Source organism: Physella acuta, unplaced genomic scaffold, assembly GCF_028476545.2.
Source record: "Physella acuta isolate Inbredline_101_S28 unplaced genomic scaffold, ASM2847654v3 ptg000355l, whole genome shotgun sequence".
Taxonomy (NCBI): domain Eukaryota; kingdom Metazoa; phylum Mollusca; class Gastropoda; family Physidae; genus Physella; species Physella acuta.
This window is the reverse complement of record NW_026731874.1, coordinates 175,001-199,844: the sequence shown is the minus strand read 5'-3', so window position 1 is coordinate 199,844 and position 24,844 is coordinate 175,001. Positions and strand designations below refer to the sequence as shown.

Below are 24,844 nucleotides of genomic sequence, written 5' to 3'. Positions count from 1 at the left end.
TTGGCCGGACGAATCCATTGTCAGACTGGTATAAAGTTAGTATAAACAATCGTCCGAAACAAAAATCATCTAATGACGAAATAAAAATCTAGATCTAGATCTAGCTCTATATTTATTATTATTATAGCGTATGTTTGATTATGATAGTTTAGATTTATCTAATATCTAGATTTAGAATAAATTTTAGATTCAAATGAAATTCTAAAAATGGGATTAAACAGCAGTGTAGAAGAGGTTAGCAGTAGACTTAAGTCTACTCAAACTAATCATAGCAAGAAACCTGCAGATAACTCAAAACTTCAGTCTTCCACTGAGACTGCTAACGATAAGTGTGAGCTGCAGAAGATTCATCATGATCATAGATCTAGATCTAGATCTCATTCTAATCAGCATAACGTTAGCAATAATTTTGAAAACAACATAACAACCGAGTCTTTGGTGTCAAATTTACCTGACTGTCAGGCTGTCAACAAAAACACTGGAGTAGAAACTAGATCTATCTGCAAAAAAGATTATGGATTTTTGATCGGTAAGCAATATATTTCAATATAATGAATACATCAGAATGAGAATATATCTGATCTGTTTTAGTAGTAGCCGAGTAACAAATAGGTAGTAGCATAATTTTTAATTATAAGCATAAGATTAGATTTAGAATTAATGAGTTTTGGGAAATGGCGAGGCAGTAAACTGCGAGAAGGGCGCAATAACCGTCGGTCACGAGACTTTTTGCCGTGTATTTTACCACAACCCGCTACTTACGCAGGGTGGTGGTAGGATGCGAGGCTGTCTGCGAAAATTTACCGTGACCGATTCACAGTGTTATTTGATGCAGACTTGAAAGACGTTTCATTTAATTGTTAAACTTCTGATTTTTCCAAGCTAGACATTCTGATGATTTGTGAACTTCACCATCTTTTGTGTAGACTTAGAATACCACCTTGTTAAAAACCGCCAGAAATACCGCAGAGGATAGATCAACTTATTTCTTTTGTTTGGAACACCGAGGCCTTCTGCCGCCACAAACATATATTTATTGTATTGTTGCAAAGTAAGTTTCCTTTATTATGTAGCAGAACGAACCCTCGGTGTAGCCTCAACCAACCGGCGTTTCTTTTGTGTGCATTGAGTTCAATATAAACTCAAAACAATAATATATTTAATAGGTCAGGCCACATACCACACACTCATAGTGTTGTGTGTTGTGCCTTAATAAATCTCAACTAGTAAACTAGATAAACTATCTCCCTTTGTTTTCTTTAGAGATTATAAAATTAACTAATTAATTAAAAATGAGATTACAAATTTCCAGACAAATTTATTTTTTACGATTAAAGAAACAGCTTCGTTGTTTCAATACCACCCGCTCCCCTTCTTGCATCCAACATTCCACTTTTGAACCTGACCATGTTAGTAATTTTTTATTTTTTATGTGGTGGAGGAGAGGGCTATATACAGTTATACTCATTGAAACCGAACTTAAAATAATTCACCAAGGTATTGACCTTGAATGATGTTGCGGCATGCAGGTATACTTTTTTCCCCAAAAAATTCAAGGCAGTATATGATATTAAGGTCGCACAGTGTCCTGTCACTATGAAGACTTAATTAGTAAAAGTGGGACGGCTCGAAATGTATACCGACCTAACCTATGTTAAAGTTTTTGTATGCACTAACTGTGTCCCTACAAACTGCGTTTTTTTTTTTTGCGCAGATTAGAAAACGTGAGCGGGCAAGAAGCGGATGGCAATGCTAAGAATTTTGAATATCTAGATATAGATTTTAAAAATATAGCCTAAAATAATATTCTCTTTGTGAACTCACACTGACCTGTCTATCAAGACACCATTTTCTCCTACCTTCAACAACACAAGAGCGGGCAGTCGTAGGATGTTAAGATGTTTTAATATATATTTTAAAAAATCAAAACTAGATTTAAAAAAAGAACGACACAACTTTTGTGATATATCAACTTATTTAGTTTATAACTATAAAAAAAAACAAAAACTCAAAAACATGAAACAATTTTTTTTCATATTGTGTCTGGCTATTTACCCTTGATTCCGCAGGTGTCTCGCATTTTCTTCTTGCAGTTTACCGCCTCATCTTTTCATGTTTCGCGTCTTGCAGTTTCTCAACAACCGTGAGTTTTCTACCTTATAAACCTGTTAGTTACTGGTTGTTGAAGTTAAGCTTTACATAGATACTTCATTTATATTGGTAGCTTAATTAGAAGCTGAGAAATCCATTTGTTTTGTTTCTAATGGGGTGAATAACAGAATATTGTTAATGGGAGACAACACAAGGAAGCAAAAAAAATCAACATAAAACCAATTTTTAAAAAATTGTATTTTGATAAATCATATCACTAAAAGTTACAAGAATATCAGCACCTGAAATACTAAAAGTTACAATAATATCAGCACCTGAAATACTACAGGAAACTTAAGTACTGCTGTTATTTGCTATTAATTTTGCACATAGCTCTAATTGAAAATTATAATAATGAAGGTGGCCTAGCCTAATTCAAATAATTTCTGACATGTTTAGAACATTTTATGATTGAATTAAAAGATTGAACGGTTGTTTTTTAAAATGAGTATGCCTTATATTGTCTATTACGTAAACAAGATGGCGGCTGAAAAATAGCAGCCTTACTTAGGTGTATGGAAAAAATTCATTAAAAATAATTGCTGAATCCTTTGTGAACAATTCATGTTTATATTAGAAGGGTAAAAGGTTCTTCTGTATAGCTATTCACTTTTTAGCTTCAATCTTCAGCTATACATCTTTGTGACTTTTTCCCCATGACTTTATTGCTGTGACTTTTTTTCTGGGGTTTTTTTTTTTGTGTTGTTTTTTCTGTGACTTTTTTCTTACACTCTTAGTACCCTTCTTTATCCTATAAATTAGCATGCCCGTATAGAATCTATACATCTAGATCTAAAGATCTAATTATAAAGTCATATTAACATTTTTATATTTAAAAAAAAAACAAGACAAAGAATCTATATTCTAGATCTATAACCTGACAAACATTTTGTATTTCCTATTTAAAAAAAAACAAAAAACAATAGACTTCATAGAGAACTTCAGGTTTATTGTTTTTAGACATGAAGAGCGATTAAAAATCATAATGATTCAGGGGAAAACACGTCAACAAACTGATCACTATGAAGTGAAACATTCTTTCTGTGTATAGTTGAAGTGACCTTCACCACACACCCATAAAAAGGCCAAGTTCATTAATAGGTCATGATTACACCCAGCAGCTGAACACCTAAAAAACTCTTGAAAGGACAATTTAATATTTTTTTAATGATGTTAATAGCACTGTTATTAAAATAAATATGGGTAGAAAAACTTTTTTTTGGTTGTAGGACTTACTAAAGATTTTATTATTTAATGTTTCAAGTTTTTTTGTGACTAAAAAAATTTTTAAAAAGCTAAAAAAAAATTTGGTTGTTTTAATTTTGTCAGTGAAAATGTAAACAAATATAGCATATCAGGGCCATTTACTATCCTTTAGCTTAAAAAGGAAATTCTAAGAATTTTATCAGCAAAGTACAAATGACTACAAAGTGGGCTGTATTAAAGATGTATTACAGTGTTTCTGTACAGCCAATCAATGCATGTGTTACAAAACTGTGGTGTGGTTGTATGTATTCTGTGGTGTCATGTAATGTGGTGGGTGGTGTTGTGTCATCTGGTGTCATTTGTGGTGTCATCTGGTGTGGTTTTATCTGGTGGTGTCATGTGGTGTGTGGTGTAGTGTCATCTGGTGGTGTCATGTAATGTGGTGGGTGGTGTAGTGTCATCATGTGTGGTGTCATGTGTGGTATCATCTGGTGTGGTTTTATCTGGTGGTGTCATGTAATGTGGTGGGTGGTGTAGTGTCATCATGTGTGGTGTCATGTGTGGTATCATCTGGTGTGGTTTTATCTGGTGGTGTCATGTGGTGTGTGGTGTAGTGTCATCATGTGTGGTGTCATGTGTGGTATCATCTGGTGTTGTTTTATCTGGTGGTGTCATGTGGTGTGTGGTGTAGTGTCATCATGTGTGGTGTCATGTGTGGTATCATCTGGTGTGGTTTTATCTGGTGGTGTCATGTGGTGTGTGGTGTAGTGTCATCTGGTGTAGTGTCATCTGGTGGTGTGGTGGTGTGGTGGTGTGGTGTAGTGTCATCTGGTGGTGTGGTGGTGTGGTGGTGTGGTACATGTGTTTGAATTCTCCCCAGGCAATCTGGACAAGTTCCCTGCATCAGCCCAAAGATTGTTCAGTTTAGCTCGGCTGTACCTGGACACAGGTTTGACCAGAACTGACCAGGGGTTCATTGCTCTCTTCAACTCTTTGGAATCTCAAGGTAAACATAGTTGGAATCTCAAGGTAAACATAGTTGGAATCTCAAGGTAAACATAGTTGGAATCTCAAGGTAAACATAGTTGGAATCTCAAGGTAAACATAGTTGGAATCTCAAGGTAAACATAGTTGGAATCTCAGGGTAAACATAGTTGGAATCTCAAGGTAAACATAGTTGGAATCTCAAGGTAAACATAGTTGGAATCTCAAGGTAAACATAGTTGGAATCTCAAGGTAAACATAGTTGGAATCTCAAGGTAAACATAGTTGGATCTCAAGGTAAACATAGTTGGAATCTCAAGGTAAACATAGTTGGAATCTCAAGGTAAACATAGTTGGAATCTCAAGGTAAACATAGTTGGAATCTCAAGGTAAACATAGTAGGATCTCAAGGTAAACATAGTTGGAATCTCAAGGTAAACATAGTTGGAATCTCAAGGTAAACATAGTTGGAATCTCAAGGTAAACATAGTTGGAATCTCAAGGTAAACATAGTATGAATCTCAAGGTAAACATAGTTGGAATCTCAAGGTAAACATAGTTGGAATCTCAAGGTAAACATAGTTGGAATCTCAAGGTAAACATACTTGGATCTCAAGGTAAACATAGTTGGAATCTCAAGGTAAACATAGTTGGAATCTCAAGGTAAACATAGTTGGAATCTCAAGGTAAACATAGTTGGAATCTCAAGGTAAACATAGTTGGAATCTCAAGGTAAACATACTTGGATCTCAAGGTAAACATAGTTGGAATCTCAAGGTAAACATAGTTGGAATCTCAAGGTAAACTTAGTTGGAATCTCAAGGTAAACATAGTTGGAATCTCAAGATAAACATAGTTGGAATCTCAAGGTAAACATAGTTGGAATCTCAAGGTAAACATAGTTGGAATCTCAAGGTAAACATAGTTGGAATCTCAAGGTAAACATAGTTGGAATCTCAAGGTAAACATAGTTGGAATCTCAAGGTAAACTTAGTTGGAATCTCAAGGTAAACATAGTTGGAATCTCAAGGTAAACATAGTTGGAATCTCAAGGTAAACATAGTTGGAATCTCAAGGTAAACATAGTTGGAATCTCAAGGTAAACATAGTTGGAATCTCAAGGTAAACATAGTTGGAATCTCAAGGTAAACATAGTTGGAATCTCAAGGTAAACATAGTTGGAATCTCAAGGTAAACATAGTTGGAATCTCAAGGTAAACATAGTTGGAATCTCAAGGTAAACATAGTTGGAATCTCAAGGTAAACATAGTTGGAATCTCAAGGTAAACATAGTTGGAATCTCAAGGTAAACATAGTTGGAATCTCAAGGTAAACATAGTTGGAATCTCAAGGTAAACATAGTTGGAATCTCAAGGTAAACATAGTTGGAATCTCAAGGTAAACATAGTTGGAATCTCAAGGTAAACATAGTTGGAATCTCAAGGTAAACATAGTTGGAATCTCAAGGTAAACATAGTTGGAATCTCAAGGTAAACATAGTTGGAATCTCAAGGTAAACATAGTTGGAATCTCAAGGTAAACATAGTTGGAATCTCAAGGTAAACATAGTTGGAATCTCAAGGTAAACATAGTTGGAATCTCAAGGTAAACATAGTTGGAATCTCAAGGTAAACATAGTTGGAATCTCAAGGTAAACATAGTTGGAATCTCAAGGTAAACATAGTTGGAATCTCAAGGTAAACATAGTTGGAATCTCAAGGTAAACATAGTTGGAATCTCAAGGTAAACATAGTTGGAATCTCAAGGTAAACATAGTTGGAATCTCAAGGTAAACATAGTTGGAATCTCAAGGTAAACATAGTTGGAATCTCAAGGTAAACATAGTTGGAATCTCAAGGTAAACATAGTTGGAATCTCAAGGTAAACATAGTTGGAATCTCAAGGTAAACATAGTTGGAATCTCAAGGTAAACATAGTTGGAATCTCAAGGTAAACATAGTTGGAATCTCAAGGTAAACATAGTTGGAATCTCAAGGTAAACATAGTTGGAATCTCAAGGTAAACATAGTTGGAATCTCAAGGTAAACATAGTTGGAATCTCAAGGTAAACATAGTTGGAATCTCAAGGTAAACATAGTTGGAATCTCAAGGTAAACATAGTTGGAATCTCAAGGTAAACATAGTTGGAATCTCAAGGTAAACATAGTTGGAATCTCAAGGTAAACATAGTTGGAATCTCAAGGTAAACATAGTTGGAATCTCAAGGTAAACATAGTTGGAATCTCAAGGTAAACATAGTTGGAATCTCAAGGTAAACATAGTTGGAATCTCAAGGTAAACATAGTTGGAATCTCAAGGTAAACATAGTTGGAATCTCAAGGTAAACATAGTTGGAATCTCAAGGTAAACATAGTTGGAATCTCAAGGTAAACATAGTTGGAATCTCAAGGTAAACATAGTTGGAATCTCAAGGTAAACATAGTTGGAATCTCAAGGTAAACATAGTTGGAATCTCAAGGTAAACATAGTTGGAATCTCAAGGTAAACATAGTTGGAATCTCAAGGTAAACATAGTTGGAATCTCAAGGTAAACATAGTTGGAATCTCAAGGTAAACATAGTTGGAATCTCAAGGTAAACATAGTTGGAATCTCAAGGTAAACATAGTTGGAATCTCAAGGTAAACATAGTTGGAATCTCAAGGTAAACATAGTTGGAATCTCAAGGTAAACATAGTTGGAATCTCAAGGTAAACATAGTTGGAATCTCAAGGTAAACATAGTTGGAATCTCAAGGTAAACATAGTTGGAATCTCAAGGTAAACATAGTTGGAATCTCAAGGTAAACATAGTTGGAATCTCAAGGTAAACATAGTTGGAATCTCAAGGTAAACATAGTTGGAATCTCAAGGTAAACATAGTTGGAATCTCAAGGTAAACATAGTTGGATCTCAAGGTAAACATAGTTGGAATCTCAAGGTAAACATAGTTGGAATCTCAAGGTAAACATAGTTGGAATCTCAAGGTAAACATAGTTGGAATCTCAAGGTAAACATAGTTGGAATCTCAAGGTAAACATAGTTGGAATCTCAAGGTAAACATAGTCGAATCTCAAGGTAAACATAGTTGGAATCTCAAGGTAAACATAGTTGGAATCTCAAGGTAAACATAGTTGGAATCTCAAGGTAAACATAGTTGGAATCTCAAGGTAAACATAGTCGAATCTCAAGGTAAACATAGTTGGAATCTCAAGGTAAACATAGTTGGAATCTCAAGGTAAACATAGTTGGAATCTCAAGGTAAACATAGTTGGAATCTCAAGGTAAACATAGTTGGAATCTCAAGGTAAACATAGTTGGAATCTCAAGGTAAACATAGTTGGAATCTCAAGGTAAACATAGTTGGAATCTCAAGGTAAACATAGTTGGAATCTCAAGGTAAACATAGTCGAATCTCAATCTTCAAGAACCCCCCCCCCTGTTACACACAACCAAATTTCTTTTCCCTCCAGTCCAACACTTTATCAAGGTTGTATTGTGTGTCCAACATTTGTTGTATTGTGTGTCCAACATTTGTTGTATTGTGTGTCCAACATTTGTTGTATTGTGTGTCCAACATTTGTTGTATTGTGTGTCCAACATTTGTTGTATTGTGTGTCCAACATTTGTTGTATTGTGTGTCCAACATTTGTTGTATTGTGTGTCCAACATTTGTTGTATTGTGTGTCCAACATTTGTTGTATTGTGTGTCCAACATTTGTTGTATTGTGTGTCCAACATTTGTTGTATTGTGTGTCCAACATTTGTTGTATTGTGTGTCCCTTAGGTCCAACATTGGATGAAGATTGTGCTGCCTGTGGTCATCAGACTGACCTGTTTACTCCACTGACCAGGTCAGCTCCCCTGTATGTAGGCCAGACATTTATCCAGTGGAAGTCTGCCCGAGATGTCTTGCAGCTGTCCAGTCTGTGTCTGCCCAGACGTCAGGTCATCTACCTCTTGCCTGTGCTTCCCTTCCCAGCATTCATCACTGACTTGACCCTGACCATCCACCAGTTGACCCTTGGCCTGTTTGAAGTTCTACAAAGCTGGACTCAGATCTTTTTCCTGGGCTATGAGGTTTTGATCCTACCCCCTGTCAGCCCTGAGTCAAGACAGTGGAGTGTGAGAGAGCAGCAAGCTCCCACTGGCCGCTACTGTGTGGATGATCTCCTGCCACTCTTGGAGGCTGAGCTGCCCAGAGATGGGCTGTGTGTTGCTGGCCTGACCTGGGCTGACCTTTACCCCCAGGGCTTCAACTCTGTGCTGGGCCAAGCCTCCTACAAACACAAGGCAGCTGTTGTCAGCTTTGGAAGGGGAGACCACCTAGCTCAGACTGGCCAGGATATAGGCACAGTGGATGGGAAGCTACTCTGGCAACTCTTCAAGGTCAGAAATAAGATTGGCTCTAGCTTTTAAAACAACGATGATTCCTTTAGTCATAAATTACAAATAGAATATGTTTTCAGTGCAAATGTAGAATCTATTAACATGCCATTTTTTGTACTTGTCTGATGCTAATATTTCTGCAGACAAAATGATATAGCCCACATCTGTGTTTCAGCCAATGTTCCTGATACATACACACCCTGTTTGTGAGCAGAGTTTCTTCCAGGCATCTCTTTGGGGGGGGGGGGGGGGGTTGCCCCCCGAAATTTTTTTTACCGCCCCCCCCCCCCCCCCCCCCCCCCCGAACTAAATGAAATTTATATAGAAAATATATACTTTTAACAGTGTCCGCCCCCCCCCCCCGAAGAAAGTCTACCGCCCCGCCCCGCCCCCCCCCCCCCCCAAAAAATTTCAAGTGCCCCCCCCCCCCCCCCCCCGAGAAAAAAGTCTGGAAGAAACACTGTTTGTGAGAGCTTGTCACTCTCATAGACATGCTCATTGTTTGCTATTTTTAAATCTTTAAAAAATAATTAGGGGCCAGATAGTTTCTGAAAGAGTCTTGCCTAAATACAACAAATGCCTTCAGGCAAACAGCATTCAGAACTTGATCTATGAGCTATTTAATTATTCCAGAACTTGACCTATGAGCTATTTAATTTTTCCAGAATTTGGCCTATGAGCTATTAAATTATTCCACAATTTGACCTATGAGCTATTTAATTATTCCAGAATTTGACCTATGAGCTATTTAATTTTTCCAAAATTTGACCTATGAGCTATTTAATTATTCCACAATTTGACCTATGAGCTATTTAATTTTTCCAAAATTTGACCTATGAGCTATTTAATTATTCCACAATTTGACCTATGAGCTATTTAATTTTTCCAAAATTTGACCTATGAGCTATTTAATTATTCCACAATTTGACCTATGAGCTATTTAATTTTTCCAAAATTTGACCTATGAGCTATTTAATTATTCCACAATTTGACCTATGAGCTATTTAATTATTCCACAATTTGACCCATGAACTTGTTTATTATTCCAGAATTTGACCTATAAGCTATTTGATTATTCCAGAATTTGACCTCTGAACTTGTTTATTATTCCAGAATTTGACTTCTGAACTTGTTTATTATTCCAGACCTTGACCCATGAGCTGTGCCATCTATTTGGACTAGACCACTGCAAGTTTTTCCGCTGTGCTATGAATGAAAGCAGCGCCGTGAGCCAGGCTCTGGCCCAGCCGCTGTTTCTGTGTCCTGTGTGTCTGAGGAAGGTGCAGGCCTCCTGCAGGTTTGATGTCTTGGAGCGCTACAAGTTGATGCTTGAGTTTCTCCACAGCATCAGCTCTCAGCTAGACCACTGCAACAACTTCCAAGAGTCAAGTCTATGGCTGCAGCAAGCTGTCAGCTACCTCGGGTCTTGATCACTGCCTTCACCTGCGTCAGCAACTGGAGTCAGATGTTTACCTGAGTCAGCCGCTGGAGTCAGATGTTTACCTGAGTCAGATGTTTACCTGAGTCAGCCACTGGAGTCAGATGTTTACCTGAGTCAGATGTTTACCTGAGTCAGATGTTTACCTGAGTCAGCCACTGGAGTCAGATGTTTACCTGAGTCAGATGTTTACCTGAGTCAGCAACTGGAGTCAGATGTTTACCTGAGTCAGCCACTGGAGTCAGATGTTTACCTGAGTCAGCCGCTGGAGTCAGATGTTTACCTGAGTCAGATGTTTACCTGAGTCAGCCATCAGATGTTTACCTGAGTCAGCCACTGGAGTCAGATGTTTACCTGAGTCAGATGTTCACCTGAGTCAGATGTTTACCTGAGTCAGATGTTTACCTGAGTCAGCCGCTGGAGTCAGATGTTTACCTGAGTCAGATGTTTACCTGAGTCAGCCACTGGAGTCAGATGTTTACCTGAGTCAGCCTGCTGGAGTCAGATGTTTACCTGAGTCAGCCTGCTGGAGTCAGATGTTCACCTGAGTCAGCCTACTGGAGTCAGATGTTTACCTGAGTCAGCCACTGGAGTCAGATGTTTACCTGAGTCAGCCTGCTGGAGTCAGATGTTTACCTGAGTCAGCCTGCTGGAGTCAGATGTTTACCTGAGTCAGATGTTTACCTGAGTCAGCCACTGGAGTCAGATGTTTACCTGAGTCAGCCTGCTGGAGTCAGATGTTTACCTGAGTCAGATGTTTACCTGAGTCAGCCACTGGAGTCAGATGTTTACCTGAGTCAGCCTGCTGGAGTCAGATGTTTACCTGAGTCAGCCTGCTGGAGTCAGATGTTTACCTGAGTCAGCCTGCTGGAGTCAGATGTTTACCTGAGTCAGATGTTTACCTGAGTCAGCCTGCTGGAGTCAGATGTTTACCTGAGTCTGATGTTTACCTGAGTCAGCCACTGGAGTCAGATGTTTACCTGAGTCAGCCACTGGAGTCAGATGTTTCCCTGAGTCAGATGTTTACCTGAGTCAGCCTGATGGAGTCATAAGTTTGGCTGAGTCAGCCACTGGAGTCAGATGTTTCCCTGAGTCAGATGTTTACCTGAGTCAGCCTGATGGAGTCATAAGTTTGGCTGAGTCAGCCACTGGAGTCAGATGTTTACCTGAGTCAGCCACTGGAGTCAGATGTTTCCCTGAGTCAGATGTTTACCTGAGTCAGCCTGATGGAGTCATAAGTTTGGCTGAGTCAGCCACTGGAGTCAGATGTTTACCTGAGTCAGCCACTGGAGTCAGATGTTTACCTGAGTCAGCCACTGGAGTCAGATGTTTACCTGAGTCAGATGTTTACCTGAGTCAGATGTTTACCTGAGTCAGATGTTTACCTGAGTCAGATGTTTACCTGAGTCAGATGTTTACCTGAGTCAGCCACTGGAGTCAGATGTTTACCTGAGTCAGCCTGCTGGAGTCAGATGTTTACCTGAGTCAGATGTTTACCTGAGTCAGCCACTGGAGTCAGATGTTTACCTGAGTCAGATGTTTACCTGAGTCAGCCTACTGGAGTCAGATGTTTACCTGAGTCAGATGTTTACCTGAGTCAGCCACTGGAGTCAGATGTTTACCTGAGTCAGCCACTGGAGTCAGATGTTTACCTGAGTCAGATGTTTACCTGAGTCAGATGTTTACCTGAGTCAGATGTTTACCTGAGTCAGATGTTTACCTGAGTCAGATGTTTACCTGAGTCAGCCACTGGAGTCAGATGTTTACCTGAGTCAGCCTGCTGGAGTCAGATGTTTACCTGAGTCAGATGTTTACCTGAGTCAGCCTGCTGGAGTCAGATGTTTACCTGAGTCAGCCACTGGAGTCAGATGTTTACCTGAGTCAGCCACTGGAGTCAGATGTTTCCCTGAGTCAGGTGTTTACCTGAGTCAGCCTGATGGAGTCAGATGTTTCCCTGAGTCAGATGTTTACCTGAGTCAGCCTGATGGAGTCATAAGTTTGGCTGAGTCAGCCACTGGAGTCAGATGTTTACCTGAGTCAGCCGCTGGAGTCTTTGCTTGCGTCAGCTGGAGTCAGATTAAAACTACTGTGCAATACATATCTACATAAAGGTCAAGCTTGTAGCTGAATGAACCAAAGTATTGATGCAGGTAAACAGTTCTTCTCTCATGTTTAAACAAAGTCCCAAGTAACAAGCTTGTTATTTGGAGTTATAAGTTTTTTTTTATTTTCAGATTTTATAGTTTCAGTATACAGAAATATGCAGATAAATGTTATTAGTAGAAAAATATGTATATTGTCAAAAAATGTGACTCATCTATTTTGTTTGCTCTTGCTCCATGTGATTTGGTCATCTAAATGTGATTTACAGATTGTATGGGTCCTCTCAGGTGACTTATGTTTTGCTTGTTTTGATACAGATAACTGGTTAGATCTACTAGCCTAGCCGGTTAGATCTTCTGGCTAACCCTGGCCTAGCCGGTTAGATCTTCTGGCCTAGCCGGTTAGATCTTCTGGCCTAGCAGGTTAGATCTTCTGGCCTAGCAGGTTAGATCTTCTGGCCTAGCCGGTTAGATCTTCTGGCCTAGCCGGTTAGATCTTCTGGCCTAGCCGGTTAGATCTTCTGGCCTAGCCGGTTAGATCTTCTGGCCTAGCCGGTTAGATCTTCTGGCCTAGCCGGTTAGATCTTCTGGCCTAGCCGGTTAGATCTTCTGGCCTAGCCGGTTAGATCTTCTGGCCTAGCCGGTTAGATCTTCTGGCCTAGCCGGTTAGATCTTCTGGCCTAGCCGGTTAGATCTTCTGGCCTAGCCGGTTAGATCTTCTGGCCTAGCCGGTTAGATCTTCTGGCCTAGCCGGTTAGATCTTCTGGCCTAGCCGGTTAGATCTTCTGGCCTAGCCGGTTAGATCTTCTGGCCTAGCCGGTTAGATCTTCTGGCTAACCCTGGCCTAGCCGGTTAGATCTTCTGGCTAACCCTGGCCTAGCCGGTTAGATCTTGTCAATTCTTAGATTTGACCATTGGCTCAGAAACATCAAGTTCTATGTCATCCAGGTAGCTCTCTTGTTTCTGGAGGTAGCTCTTACAATACCTGTAGGTCACCATAGCACAGAAACCATGACTCAGCATATTTGTTCCTGACCTGAAGCGGTCACTGCAGGCAAAAGATAAGGTCATTTTGTAGCAAACAACAGACTTACAGCAACCATTCTGTAGCAAACAACAGACTTACAGCAACCATTCTGTAGCAAACAACAGACTTACAGCAACCATTCTGTAGCAAACAACAGACTTACAGCAACCATTCTGTAGCAAACAACAGACTTACAGCAACCATTCTGTAGCAAACAACAGACTTACAGCAACCATTCTGTAGCAAACAACAGACTTACAGCAACCATTCTGTAGCAAACAACAGACTTACAGCAACCATTCTGTAGCAAACAACAGACTTACAGCAACCATTCTGTAGCAAACAACAGACTTACAGCAACCATTCTGTAGCAAACAACAGACTTACAGCAACCATTCTGTAGCAAACAACAGACCCACGAGGTCTGCTGGGATCCCCAGAGCGGTCAAGTTGATAACGACCGCCACCACCCCTGCACTGGGTACCGATGGGATAGCCAGGGACACGACACTGGTCAAAACCCTGGAAGAAAGTTGGTCAAGGCCATTGACACGCTGAATTGATGTAATGACCTATATAAATGATGTAATGACCTACATAAATGTAAATCACACTTCAAAAACACGTGGTGACCTATATGTTCTAACCTACTTGTAGTGACCAACATGTGCTGACCTACCATAAAAGAACGATCCTGCCAGCATGGAGGTCCGCACCAACGAGCTGACCTATAAAGACGCAGGAGCAGACGATAAAGATGCAGCTTCCGTCACGGTTGATGGTCGTGGCGAATGGTACAACAAACCTGGTGATGCGCTTGTCTATGTGTTGCTCCTCTTCCAGCGCCCGCAGAGTTTCTGGTATCGCCACAGCCCTACATCAGGACCATCGGCACATTAGATCCAATTTTTAACTTCCAAAACTTAACTTTTTCAATGTTCAACAACTTTCAAGTCCGGTGTTGTAGAACCCCCTCCCTCCTTTCCCCTCCCCAACTGAAGTCAATTGCAATGCCATAAATCTGTCAGACCTCCCCACCCACCCCCAAAATACAACTGCTTGTATTACATGGTTTTTTAATAAGAGCTTGACTCGATGCTACACTTTATTTATCCATGAACGTAATGGAACTAACATATTAACATCATTGAGCTGAATAGATACGACTGTACACCCCTGCTATCTTCGTGTCACTGTTCTTTGCCCCCACGCCCCCTCTAACCTGAAGGCTGTAAAAAAAATGAAATGAGTTTGGTTTCATTCTACCTTTGAGACTGTTCGACGTGTCTATTTATAGCCTCGCTACAGTAGCAGTGGCGGAACTAGAAAAAAAGCCCTCCCTCCCCCCCCCCCCCCCCCCCCCCCGCAGAATTTTTTTTGGGCCCTATATATATATATATATATATATATATATATATATATATATATATATATATATATATGGAAAACAAGAGTCGCTCTAAAAAAATTTTTAATTTCCATCTGGTACACGAATAAATCAGAGGTTTACCAACACACGAGCTGGCCCCATTCAGTTTTCCAAGTGAGAAGCAAAGACTCTCAAAATCTAATCCAACACACCAAACTGACGCCGATTTTTATGAGGCTTTCATCAAAACGTTACCAACCGTGTGCCCTGTTTTTCAGAAGTTGAATTAAATGTTAACAATGTCGGCAGTTCATATCTTGGATCTTAGGGCGCGGGTTTGTCCACGCTACCAACTAGACATTCCAAGGCATTCCTGTAAGTCCCTCAGCGACGGCCCAGGTGTCATGGGAGTCACGGGGCTCTTGGAGCTACCGGTTACATTACTGAACGGGTGATGGGTGCAACACATTGTTTCTTCCGGCATCCGCTTTTGGAAGATCTCGGGGCGCTAAATCGCATATTTCCGTTAGGCCTATGACAGAAATCTTTGCGGGCCTGTACTCAACAGCTTCCTAAGTTTTCATGGCGATTGGGTGAATGATGCAGAATAGACAGAAAAATGTTTTTCCCATGTACAACTGTATGTGGCCAGCTCACGCGTCGGATAACCTTCAGAATTTGGGGGGGGGGGGGGGGGGGGGGGGTGAAATCTGCAAATAATGTCACATTTTTTAACGATTAACAAAAAGCCAGACCCTCACACACACCCACCTCAATGACGTCATTTATAAATAGTAATTGACTATTAATAATGTTCAATTAATTCTAAACGTTTTAATTAATTTCTAAATAATTATATAAAAAATAATCTTAATTCTTACCTTCCCTGTTTTGTGAATTAGATGTGCCTAATACTATGCAAGTAAATTAATATCTGTTGACTAGTGTCTGACAAAATGTGAATCGTACGGTAAGGAAGTAGTTCATAAACGATACATTGATCTACTCGATACTTGCTAGGTTAAGAAAGATGGATGGGATGGGGGTCGGCTCGGGAAAAAACTTGAAAGAGACAACAAAACGCCTATGTTCGTCAGCATCGCCCATTGTAAAACTTACTCAGGGGAGATAATTCCAAGTATAGGCCTTAAAAGTTTACTATATTTGATATTTTTTTGTAAAAGCAAAAACAAGTAAACGTATATAAAACCGAAGTTTCTAGTGTTATATTTTTTTCATTATTTGTAGGATACAAGATAGTACAGGATACAAATTCAACCACTATTGCAAACACATACAATGGATTTCGGGTCCCTAACTAATGCCGCAAAGAAGAACCGCGCATCATGAAAGCCCACTTCATATGTAGTGGCTTCTCGTGCTATAGACTTTGTTGTTTTTTTAAAGAATTTTGCCGGCGACAGTGTGTGTTTGATTGTAGGAAAATAGAACTCGGCCTTGACGATGGTTAAAAAATACAACTATAAATAACTTTTAAATATATAAAAAAAATTGACGACAAATTTTTAGCCCCCTTTTTGGTCCCCATCCCCTGCCCCATCCGCCACAGTACACTTAGGAGGATCGGTCAAACAGTTACGTGTCCTCTATTTAGCTATCAAAGGGGGGCAACGAGTCAAAGAAGTCATTCAAATTTGAAGAGTTGTCTATATTTTACACAGTAGTTTGTGTAATGGATTTTATTGTTTGCGGAAGAGCGTGGTATAGTGACTGTAAAATAAAGATACTCGTACTCGTGTTTTTCTTGTACAAACCAAATTAAATTCAAAATTTTTAAAAATATTAATTATGGTCAGCCGTGGGCCCCTAAACGGCCTGCCCCCCCCCCCCCCCCCCGCATTGCGGGGTCTGGCGGCACTGTAGTTCCGCCCCTGACCAGTAGCATCAGGTTTAGCTATAGCCTCGCTACAATACCAGTAGCATCAGGTTTAGCTATAGCCTCGCTACAATACCAGTAGCATCAGGTTTAGCTATAGCCTCGCTACAATACCAGTAGCATCATGTTTAGCGGTTTTCTATTTATAGCCTCGCTACAATACCAGTAGCATCAGGTTTAGCGGTTTTCTATTTATAGCCTCGCTACAATACCAGTAGCATCAGGTTTAGCGGTTTTCTATTTATAGCCTCGCTACAATACCAGTAGCATCAGGTTTAGCGGTTTCTTATCCAGCAACTTCGTCGCCGATCTGTTGCGTGTATCTCAATCGCCCGACTGACCGTTGGCTATCCAAAAATCTTAGGGCACCCGTATGTTAAGGTACCCGTATGTTAATGTACCAGTATGTTAAGGTACCAGTATGTTAAAGGTACCATTGTAATATGTATATTTAGCGAAGATATTTTTAGAGAATCAAACTAGCCATGTCTGACGAAGAAGGTCATTAAATTAAATGATTAACCCTTGGTGCGGCACTTGGCCTTTAACCACGCTGTACTTACGAGCTAGCTGCTGCAAAACTGACAAGCCAAGGTCGTCCCAAGGTCAGCAGAAATGAAAACGGGTTTTCGCGGATGAGAATGAAATGTACCGCAGGGAGGATGAGGAACTGGTGGACGGCCAGCGAGGCCAACACACTGAGGGAGAACATCCCGAGCGAGCGGACTGAGCTGTCCAGGTCGCTCGTCTGCAGGAAGGCCACAGCAATCAGCGATGCCACGCCCACCGGCGTCACCCTGGGGAGTAAAACATGGCGGGTTTTGGGGGTCCTACATGAGTGATGATGTCATCAACTGGACAGACAGACAAACGCACTGACCAGACGAACCAGCGCAATATTTTCATGATGATTTCATTGGCCGAGAAGAAGAATGCCAGGAAGGGCTTGGCGACTGGTCCTACAGAGGCTGAGGCCATCCCGAATATCATACAGCACAGCACCAGGCCTGTGGAGAAATCATAAGGCATTGGTGGAGCCGGCAGTTGACCTACTTAAGGCATTGGTGGAGCCGGCAGTTGACCTACTTACGACTTTGGTGGAGCCGCCAGTTGACCTACTTAGCCTTTGGTGGAGCCGGCAGTTGACCTACCTAAGACATTAGTTGAGCTGGTTATCCCTACGCCCTTGACCATCAAAGTGCGGGTGGTGTTGACTGTCCGCCATGTTTGATTGCTTGCGTCACCTGTCCAATTAAATCGGTTGGGGGCGTCTAGTGGTTTGTCTAAATTTTACTACATGATATTTTACTCTGAATCTGCATTGTATGTGTTTCATGTATGTGTTTCATGTATGAACGTGTGTTTAATGATTTCTGTGCATGTGTCTTATGATTTCTGTACATGTGTCTTATGATTTCTGTATTATGATTTCTGTGCATGTGTCCACTCGCCTGTTGATTGGTTGCTTAACACAAAGTCTCGCGCCCTGTAGGTGGTCTGAGCCTGAAAACACGTGACAAGAATAATCCATTAACATGGCTGACTTAAGGCTTTCACTTGACTTACTTTTTTTTTTTAACAGTCGTCATGGTAATGATGGCCGACGAAAACGACGATTCCGGTTATTCATTTTTTAACAATGTTTCTTGGTAATTTATACAAGTTGAATTGGTTATTTATGAGTATTAATTAACAAAACCTACCGATTAGTGTTTGAAGTAAGTAAGTTTGCATTTTTGTAAACTTTTTTTTTTTTGGTCTAATAGCTGAGAACATCGAGCAGAACACAAGATGGGAAATACGTGAATTAGGGTCTACTGTATTATTTTATTTTGACAACATTCACACTTGTTTAACATATATAAAAGTATTTATTACATTTTACTGAACTAATTTCATTAATTTAAAAAATTAATCAGGGTAAAAAAAATTCCTAAAAAATACAACGTGAGACAAAAGGCAACCCATTTTGCCCACTTGTATTTGAAAGGGAAGAAATCAAGCAGACGACACATTTCTGGTGAACGGTGATTCGCGTCACTCCTGAAAAACGAAACCCACCGTGTAAGTCATAGCATCGTCGCCATTCGACCCTTTATCCACTGACGGCACTTACAAGTACCACTTTAATTAAGCGCCTGTATTATTTTTAATTTAAGACGAATTTAAATATTATTGATGTAATTGATAGTATCATCTCCCCTGAGTCACAGCTAGGTGGAGGGATCGATGTTTTTTTTTTTGAAAATTTCTGTTGTGGCGCCATTTTCAATCTCTGCTGTATCTGTAGTTCACAATCGTTCTGTACATATCTCAAATGTGTTCCTGATTTCCCTTTGTTTTACCTTATTCTTCAAGTTTTCAACACCGAATATTGTTTATTGACATCTTCGATAGTCAGGTCAATGTGTTTAACTTCTAGTTTTACAATTTTTATCAAATTGTCTTTGTAATAGATTGATGTTTGTGGATTTGTAAGTAACGTCAGGGCACACGGTCATTTTTTTTTTTTAGGATTTCTTGGAAATTGCAGATTTTCGATGGGGAGTGACATAAATATTATTTTGATAATTAATTATCGAAATGTACTTAAAAAATTATATTTATTCATTCATAAGAAGGTTAGCATAGGGTTTTCATCAGAAATATTGTAATTAATTGCAGATTTCTAGTAGTAAAAGAATAACAAGAATAGAGGTGGCAGTTGCAGGCTCGTTTACTAGGTTTAGTATACTTTATTTGTAATTGTATACCAAAGTCTAGTTCTAGAAGTAAGATGTGTTAGTTATATTTTTTGAAAAAAAAACTGTTATGTCTACAACAACTAGCGTGTACATGTAGACTAGTAATAGTTCATACATCTGCATGCAATATAGATCGTTTTGTAAATTTTAATCAGTAAACACAAACCAGTAGAATACTACGGCTGTTCTAAACACATTGAGCTCACTTCTATTTATGAACTTTACACTGTAGTGTAGACTTGTCATAACATTCTAGTAGGCTACAATTATACTAGCATTACTAGTAGTAGTGTACTGAATGACTAGGATTTCGTTTTCAAAATATTTGTTTATGTGGCTCATTGTAATGGCTATTGGAAGCTTCCAGCAAAAGCAGGTTTAGTCCGGCAACTGTTGCCACACCAGAAAGACGATAGACAATAATATATCAGGAATGCGGGAGCATGACATGTCGGCACCTTTTGCTGCGTTTGAAGTCTAAGATGTGTTCCGATAGAAAATCCAGTAAAAATCGTACTCAAAGTATACTTTTGTGCTGGGTTTATATGTGAAAATTACAAAAAATGATTGTTATAATGATTGCCATGTTATTAGTTAATAAGTTGTATCGTTTTTTCCTGTTTTGTAATTTTTTTAATTTTTGGAAAAAAATGTCCTACATTCGTGACGGTACTTATAAGTACCAATATATGTTTGGGCCCTTCAAAATTTATGAAACAAAATTTCCTTCGACATATGCTTTAAGTGTGCCAAAAGCAATATGATAACACATTGTTTAAGAAAAAATGTCATTCGGAACCTAATTCCGTAAATAAAGGGTTAAAGTCATTTCATCGTCGTCATTTAAAGTCATAGCATTGTCGCCATTTTAAAGCAACAATCTTTTTACTTTCTCGTATATACGAAGTATAGAGAAAGTATTGTAATCGTGCAAAAAAAAAAATCGAGATTTTTACAAATCTCGACGTTTTACACCTCACTGATACGGAAAAACATAATTTTGCAATCTTGTCCGTATGTCTGTGTGTGTGTGTCTGTCTGTCTGTCTGTCTGTGTAAACACGATTACTTGAGTACCGTTACAGCTAGGTTGATGAAATTTCATATATAGGTATTTTATCAAAATCGTAGATCCGTTTCAGCTTTTGAGCGATTTCCGACAACCGGAAGTGGTACCTTTTCTACCTTGAATTTTTCAAAAGCCTATAACTTGAGTACTATTTTAGATAGATAAATGAAATTTCACATGTAAGTAAAAGATATAATTCTCTACCTTCTATCAAATTTTGAGTAATTTCCGTAGACCGGAAGTACTAATTTACGCTATTTCCGATTTCTCAAAAAACGCATGTAAATTTATAAAGAACTAATAATATTGCGCACTATTATGTGCTTTTTGCTTTGGCGTTCACTTGGTGCGCAATTCTTTTTTCTACTAGATTTTATTCTATTTTTAAAAGTTTAAGTAAACAAAAATCATGTCTATATTCCGAGTTGCCATCCCTGGTAGTGTTATATTAGAATATTCGAGAAAGTTTAGGGGAGATCACTCCCGGTTTATTTTTTCTTGGCTACCGATTACTTTGGTGTCGAATTAAAGGAAAATAAATAAATGTAGATTTTAATTGTTTAAGTCACATTGAACGATAATGAAGTTTAAAATCCGAAGCGTCACACTACAGACTTAATTCAACTACTTCCAGAAGTTGATATTATTTATAGGTAGAGTAGAGTTTACCTGTTGAAAGCAAGCCGTGACCACATTTTCTGGGAATAAATTTCTGTGGAGGGGAGAATTTAAGAGGTGGCTTTAACAAGTGTCAGTTATTTAAACATTTATAGTCTGGTAAGATCAACAAAAATATCAACATTTCTAACTTGATGAGATCAACAAAGATGTCTCAACATTTCTAACCTGATGAGATCAACAAAAATGTCTGAGGTTTCTAACCTGATGAGATCAACAAAAAATATCAACATTTCTAACCTGATGAGATCAACAAAAATGTCTGAGGATTCTAACCTGATGAGATCAACAAAAATGTCTGAGGTTTCTAACCTGATGAGATCAACAAAATTGTCTAAGGTTTCTAACCTGATGAGATCAACAAAAATGTCTGAGGTTTCTAACCTGATGAGATCAACAGAAATGTCTGAGGTTTCTAACCTGATGAGATCAACAAAAATGTCTGAGGTTTCTAACCTGATGAGATCAACAAAAATGTCTGAGGTTTCTAACCTGATGAGATCAACAGAAATGTCTGAGGTTTCTAATATTTCTAACCTGATGAGATCAACAAAAATGTCTGAGGTTTCTAACCTGATGAGATCAACAGAAATGTCTGAGGTTTCTAACCTGATGAGATCAACAAAAATGTCTGAGGTTTCTAACCTGATGAGATCAACAAAAATGTCTGAGGTTTCTAACCTGATGAGATCAACAAAAATGTCTGAGGTTTCTAACCTGATGAGATCAACAGAAATGTCTGAGGTTTCTATTATTTCTAACCTGATGAGATCAACAAAAATGTCTGAGGTTTCTAACCTGATGAGATCAACAAAAATGTCTGAGGTTTCTAACCTGATGAGATCAACAGAAATGTCTGAGGTTTCTAACCTGATGAGATCAACAAAAATGTCTGAGGTTTCTAACCTGATGAGATTAACAAAAATGTCTGAGGTTTCTAACCTGATGAGATCAACAAAAATGTCTGAGGTTTCTAACCTGATGAGATCAACAAAAATGTCTGAGGTTTCTAACCTGATGAGATCAACAGAAATGTCTGAGGTTTCTATTATTTCTAACCTGATGAGATCAACAAAAATGTCTGAGGTTTCTAACCTGATGAGATCAACAGAAATGTCTGAGGTTTCTAACCTGATGAGATCAACAAAAATGTCTGAGGTTTCTAACCTGATGAGATCAACAAAAATGTCTGAGGTTTCTAACCTGATGAGATCAACAAAAATGTCTGAGGTTTCTAACCTGATGAGATCAACAGAAATGTCTGAAGTTTCTATTATTTCTAACCTGATGAGATCAACAAAAATGTCTGAGGTTTCTAACCTGATGAGATCAACAAAAATGTCTGAGGTTTCTAACCTGATGAGATCAACAAAAATGTCTGAGGTTTCTAACCTGATGAGATCAGCAGAAATGTCTGAGGTTTCTATTATTTCTAACCTGATGAGATCAACAAAAATGTCTGAGGTTTCTAACCTGATGAGATCAACAGAAATGTCTGAGGTTTCTAACCTGATGAGATCAACAAAAATGTCTGAGGTTTCTAACCTGATTAGATCAACAAAAATGTCTGAGGTTTCTAACCTGATGAGATCAACAAAAATGTCTGAGGTTTCTAACCTGATGAGATCAACAGAAATGTCTGAGGTTTCTATTATTTCTAACCTGATGAGATCAACAAAAATGTCTGAGGTTTCTAACCTGATGAGATCAACAGAAATGTCTGAGGTTTCTAACCTGATGAGATCAACAGAAATGTCTGAGGTTTCTAACCTGATGAGATCAATAAAAATGTCTGAGGTTTCTAACCTGATGAGATCAACAGAAATGTCTGAGGTTTCTATTATTTCTAACCTGATGAGATCAACAAAAATGTCTGAGGTTTCTAACCTGATGAGATCAACAAAATTGTCTGAGGTTTCTAACCTGATGAGATCAACAAAAATGTCTGAGGTTTCTAACCTGATGAGATCAACAAAAATGTCTGAGGTTTCTAACCTGATGAGATCAACAAAAATGTCTGAGGTTTCTAACCTGATGAGATCAACAAAAATGTCTGAGGTTTCTAACCTGATGAGATCAACAAAATTGTCTGAGGTTTCTAACCTGATGAGATCAACAAAAATGTCTGAGGTTTCTAACCTGATGAGATCAACAAAAATGTCTGAGGTTTCTAACCTGATGAGATCAACAAAAATGTCTGAGGTTTCTAACCTGATGAGATCAACAAAAATGTCTGAGGTTTCTAACCTGATGAGATCAACAAAATTGTCTGAGGTTTCTAACCTGATGAGATCAACAAAAATGTCTGAGGTTTCTAACCTGATGAGATCAACAAAAATGTCTGAGGTTTCTAACCTGATGAGATCAACAAAAATGTCTGAGGTTTCTAATCTGATGAGATCAACAAAAATGTCTGAGGTTTCTAACCTGATGAGATCAACAAAAATATCTGAGGTTTCTAACCTGATGAGATCAACAGAAATGTCTGAGGTTTCTAACCTGATGAGATCAACAGAAATGTCTGAGGTTTCTAACCTGATGAGATCAACAAAAATGTCTGAGGTTTCTAACCTGATGAGATCAACAGAAATGTCTGAGGTTTCTATTATTTCTAACCTGATGAGATCAACAGAAATGTCTGAGGTTTCTAACCTGATGAGATCAACAAAATTGTCTGAGGTTTCTAACCTGATGAGATCAACAAAAATGTCTGAGGTTTCTAACCTGATGAGATCAACAAAAATGTCTGAGGTTTCTAACCTGATGAGATCAACAAAAATGTCTGAGGTTTCTAACCTGATGAGATCAACAGAAAATGTCTGAGGTTTCTAACCTGATGAGATCAACAAAAATGTCTGAGGTTTCTAACCTGATGAGATCAACAAAAATGTCTGAGGTTTCTAACCTGATGAGATCAACAAAAATGTCTGAGGTTTCTAACCTGATGAGATCAACAAAAATGTCTGAGGTTTCTAATCTGATGAGATCAACAAAAATGTCTCAACATTTCTAACCTGATGAGATCAACAAAAATGTCTGAGGTTTCTAACCTGATGAGATCAACAAAAATGTCTGAGGTTTCTAACCTGATGAGATCAACAGAAATGTCTGAGGTTTCTATTATTTCTAACCTGATGAGATCAACAAATATGTCTGAGGTTTCTAACCTGATGAGATCAACAAAAATGTCTGAGGTTTCTAACCTGATGAGATCAACAAAAATGTCTGAGGTTTCTAACCTGATGAGATCAACAAAAATGTCTGAGGTTTCTAACCTGATGAGATCAACAAAAATGTCTGAGGTTTCTAACCTGATGAGATCAACAAAAATGTCTGAGGTTTCTAACCTGATGAGATCAACAAAAATGTCTGAGGTTTCTAACCTGATGAGATCAACAAAAATGTCTGAGGTTTCTAACCTGATGAGATCAACAAAAATGTCTGAGGTTTCTAACCTGATGAGATCAACAAAAATGTCTGAGGTTTCTAACCTGATGAAATCAACAAAAATGTCTGAGGTTTCTAACCTGATGAGATCAACAAAAATGTCTGAGGCTTCTAACCTGATGAGATCAACAAAAATGTCTGAGGTTTCTAACCTGATGAGATCAACAAAAATGTCTGAGGTTTCTAACCTGATGAGATCAACAAAAATGTCTGAGGTTTCTAATATTTCTAACCTGATGAGATCAACAGAAATGTCTGAGGTTTCTAACCTGATGAGATCAACAGAAATGTCTGAGGTTTCTATTATTTCTAACTTGATGAGATCAACAGAAATGTCTGAGGTTTCT

The 24,844-nt window shown here is 38.7% G+C and overlaps 2 protein-coding genes across 8 annotated transcripts in view; one reads left to right on the top strand and one right to left on the bottom strand.

Moving 5' to 3' along the window:
• Window positions 1-9: 9 nt before the first annotated feature.
• On the top strand, window positions 10-14,062 carry LOC131941280 (archaemetzincin-2). Of its 4 annotated transcripts, XM_059300452.1 has the most exons (6): window positions 426-529; window positions 883-1,051; window positions 2,070-2,143; window positions 4,238-4,363; window positions 8,126-8,727; window positions 9,873-12,552. In XM_059300452.1, exons 3-6 carry the CDS (start codon window positions 2,113-2,115, stop codon window positions 10,155-10,157), a joined length of 1,044 nt encoding a protein of 347 aa, XP_059156435.1. In that variant the 5' UTR covers window positions 426-529; window positions 883-1,051; window positions 2,070-2,112; the 3' UTR covers window positions 10,158-12,552. The 4 variants fall into 4 exon arrangements, 3 of the variants coding, with proteins under 3 accessions (XP_059156434.1, XP_059156435.1, XP_059156436.1); XR_009386627.1 differs by lacking the exons at window positions 883-1,051; window positions 2,070-2,143 and adding an exon at window positions 13,952-14,062 and having other exon boundaries at window positions 10-529; window positions 9,873-12,315; XM_059300453.1 differs by lacking the exon at window positions 883-1,051 and having other exon boundaries at window positions 440-529.
• Window positions 12,644-24,844, bottom strand: part of LOC131941279 (excitatory amino acid transporter 2) — a 17,343-nt gene continuing 5,142 nt past the window's right edge. For 3 of the 4 annotated variants that reach the window (XM_059300446.1, XM_059300448.1, XM_059300447.1), the window contains exons 6-13: window positions 21,042-21,084; window positions 18,012-18,063; window positions 17,712-17,804; window positions 17,441-17,567; window positions 17,124-17,357; window positions 13,974-14,168; window positions 13,682-13,816; window positions 12,644-13,315 (exon numbers count right to left, since the gene is read on the bottom strand). In XM_059300446.1, coding sequence (XP_059156429.1) covers window positions 13,162-13,315; window positions 13,682-13,816; window positions 13,974-14,168; window positions 17,124-17,357; window positions 17,441-17,567; window positions 17,712-17,804; window positions 18,012-18,063; window positions 21,042-21,084 — 1,033 coding nt within the window. In that variant the 3' untranslated portion in view covers window positions 12,644-13,161. The remainder of the gene's footprint in view (window positions 13,316-13,681; window positions 13,817-13,973; window positions 14,169-17,123; window positions 17,358-17,440; window positions 17,568-17,711; window positions 17,805-18,011; window positions 18,064-21,041; window positions 21,085-24,844) is intronic. The other variant, XM_059300449.1, reaches the window with a different exon arrangement.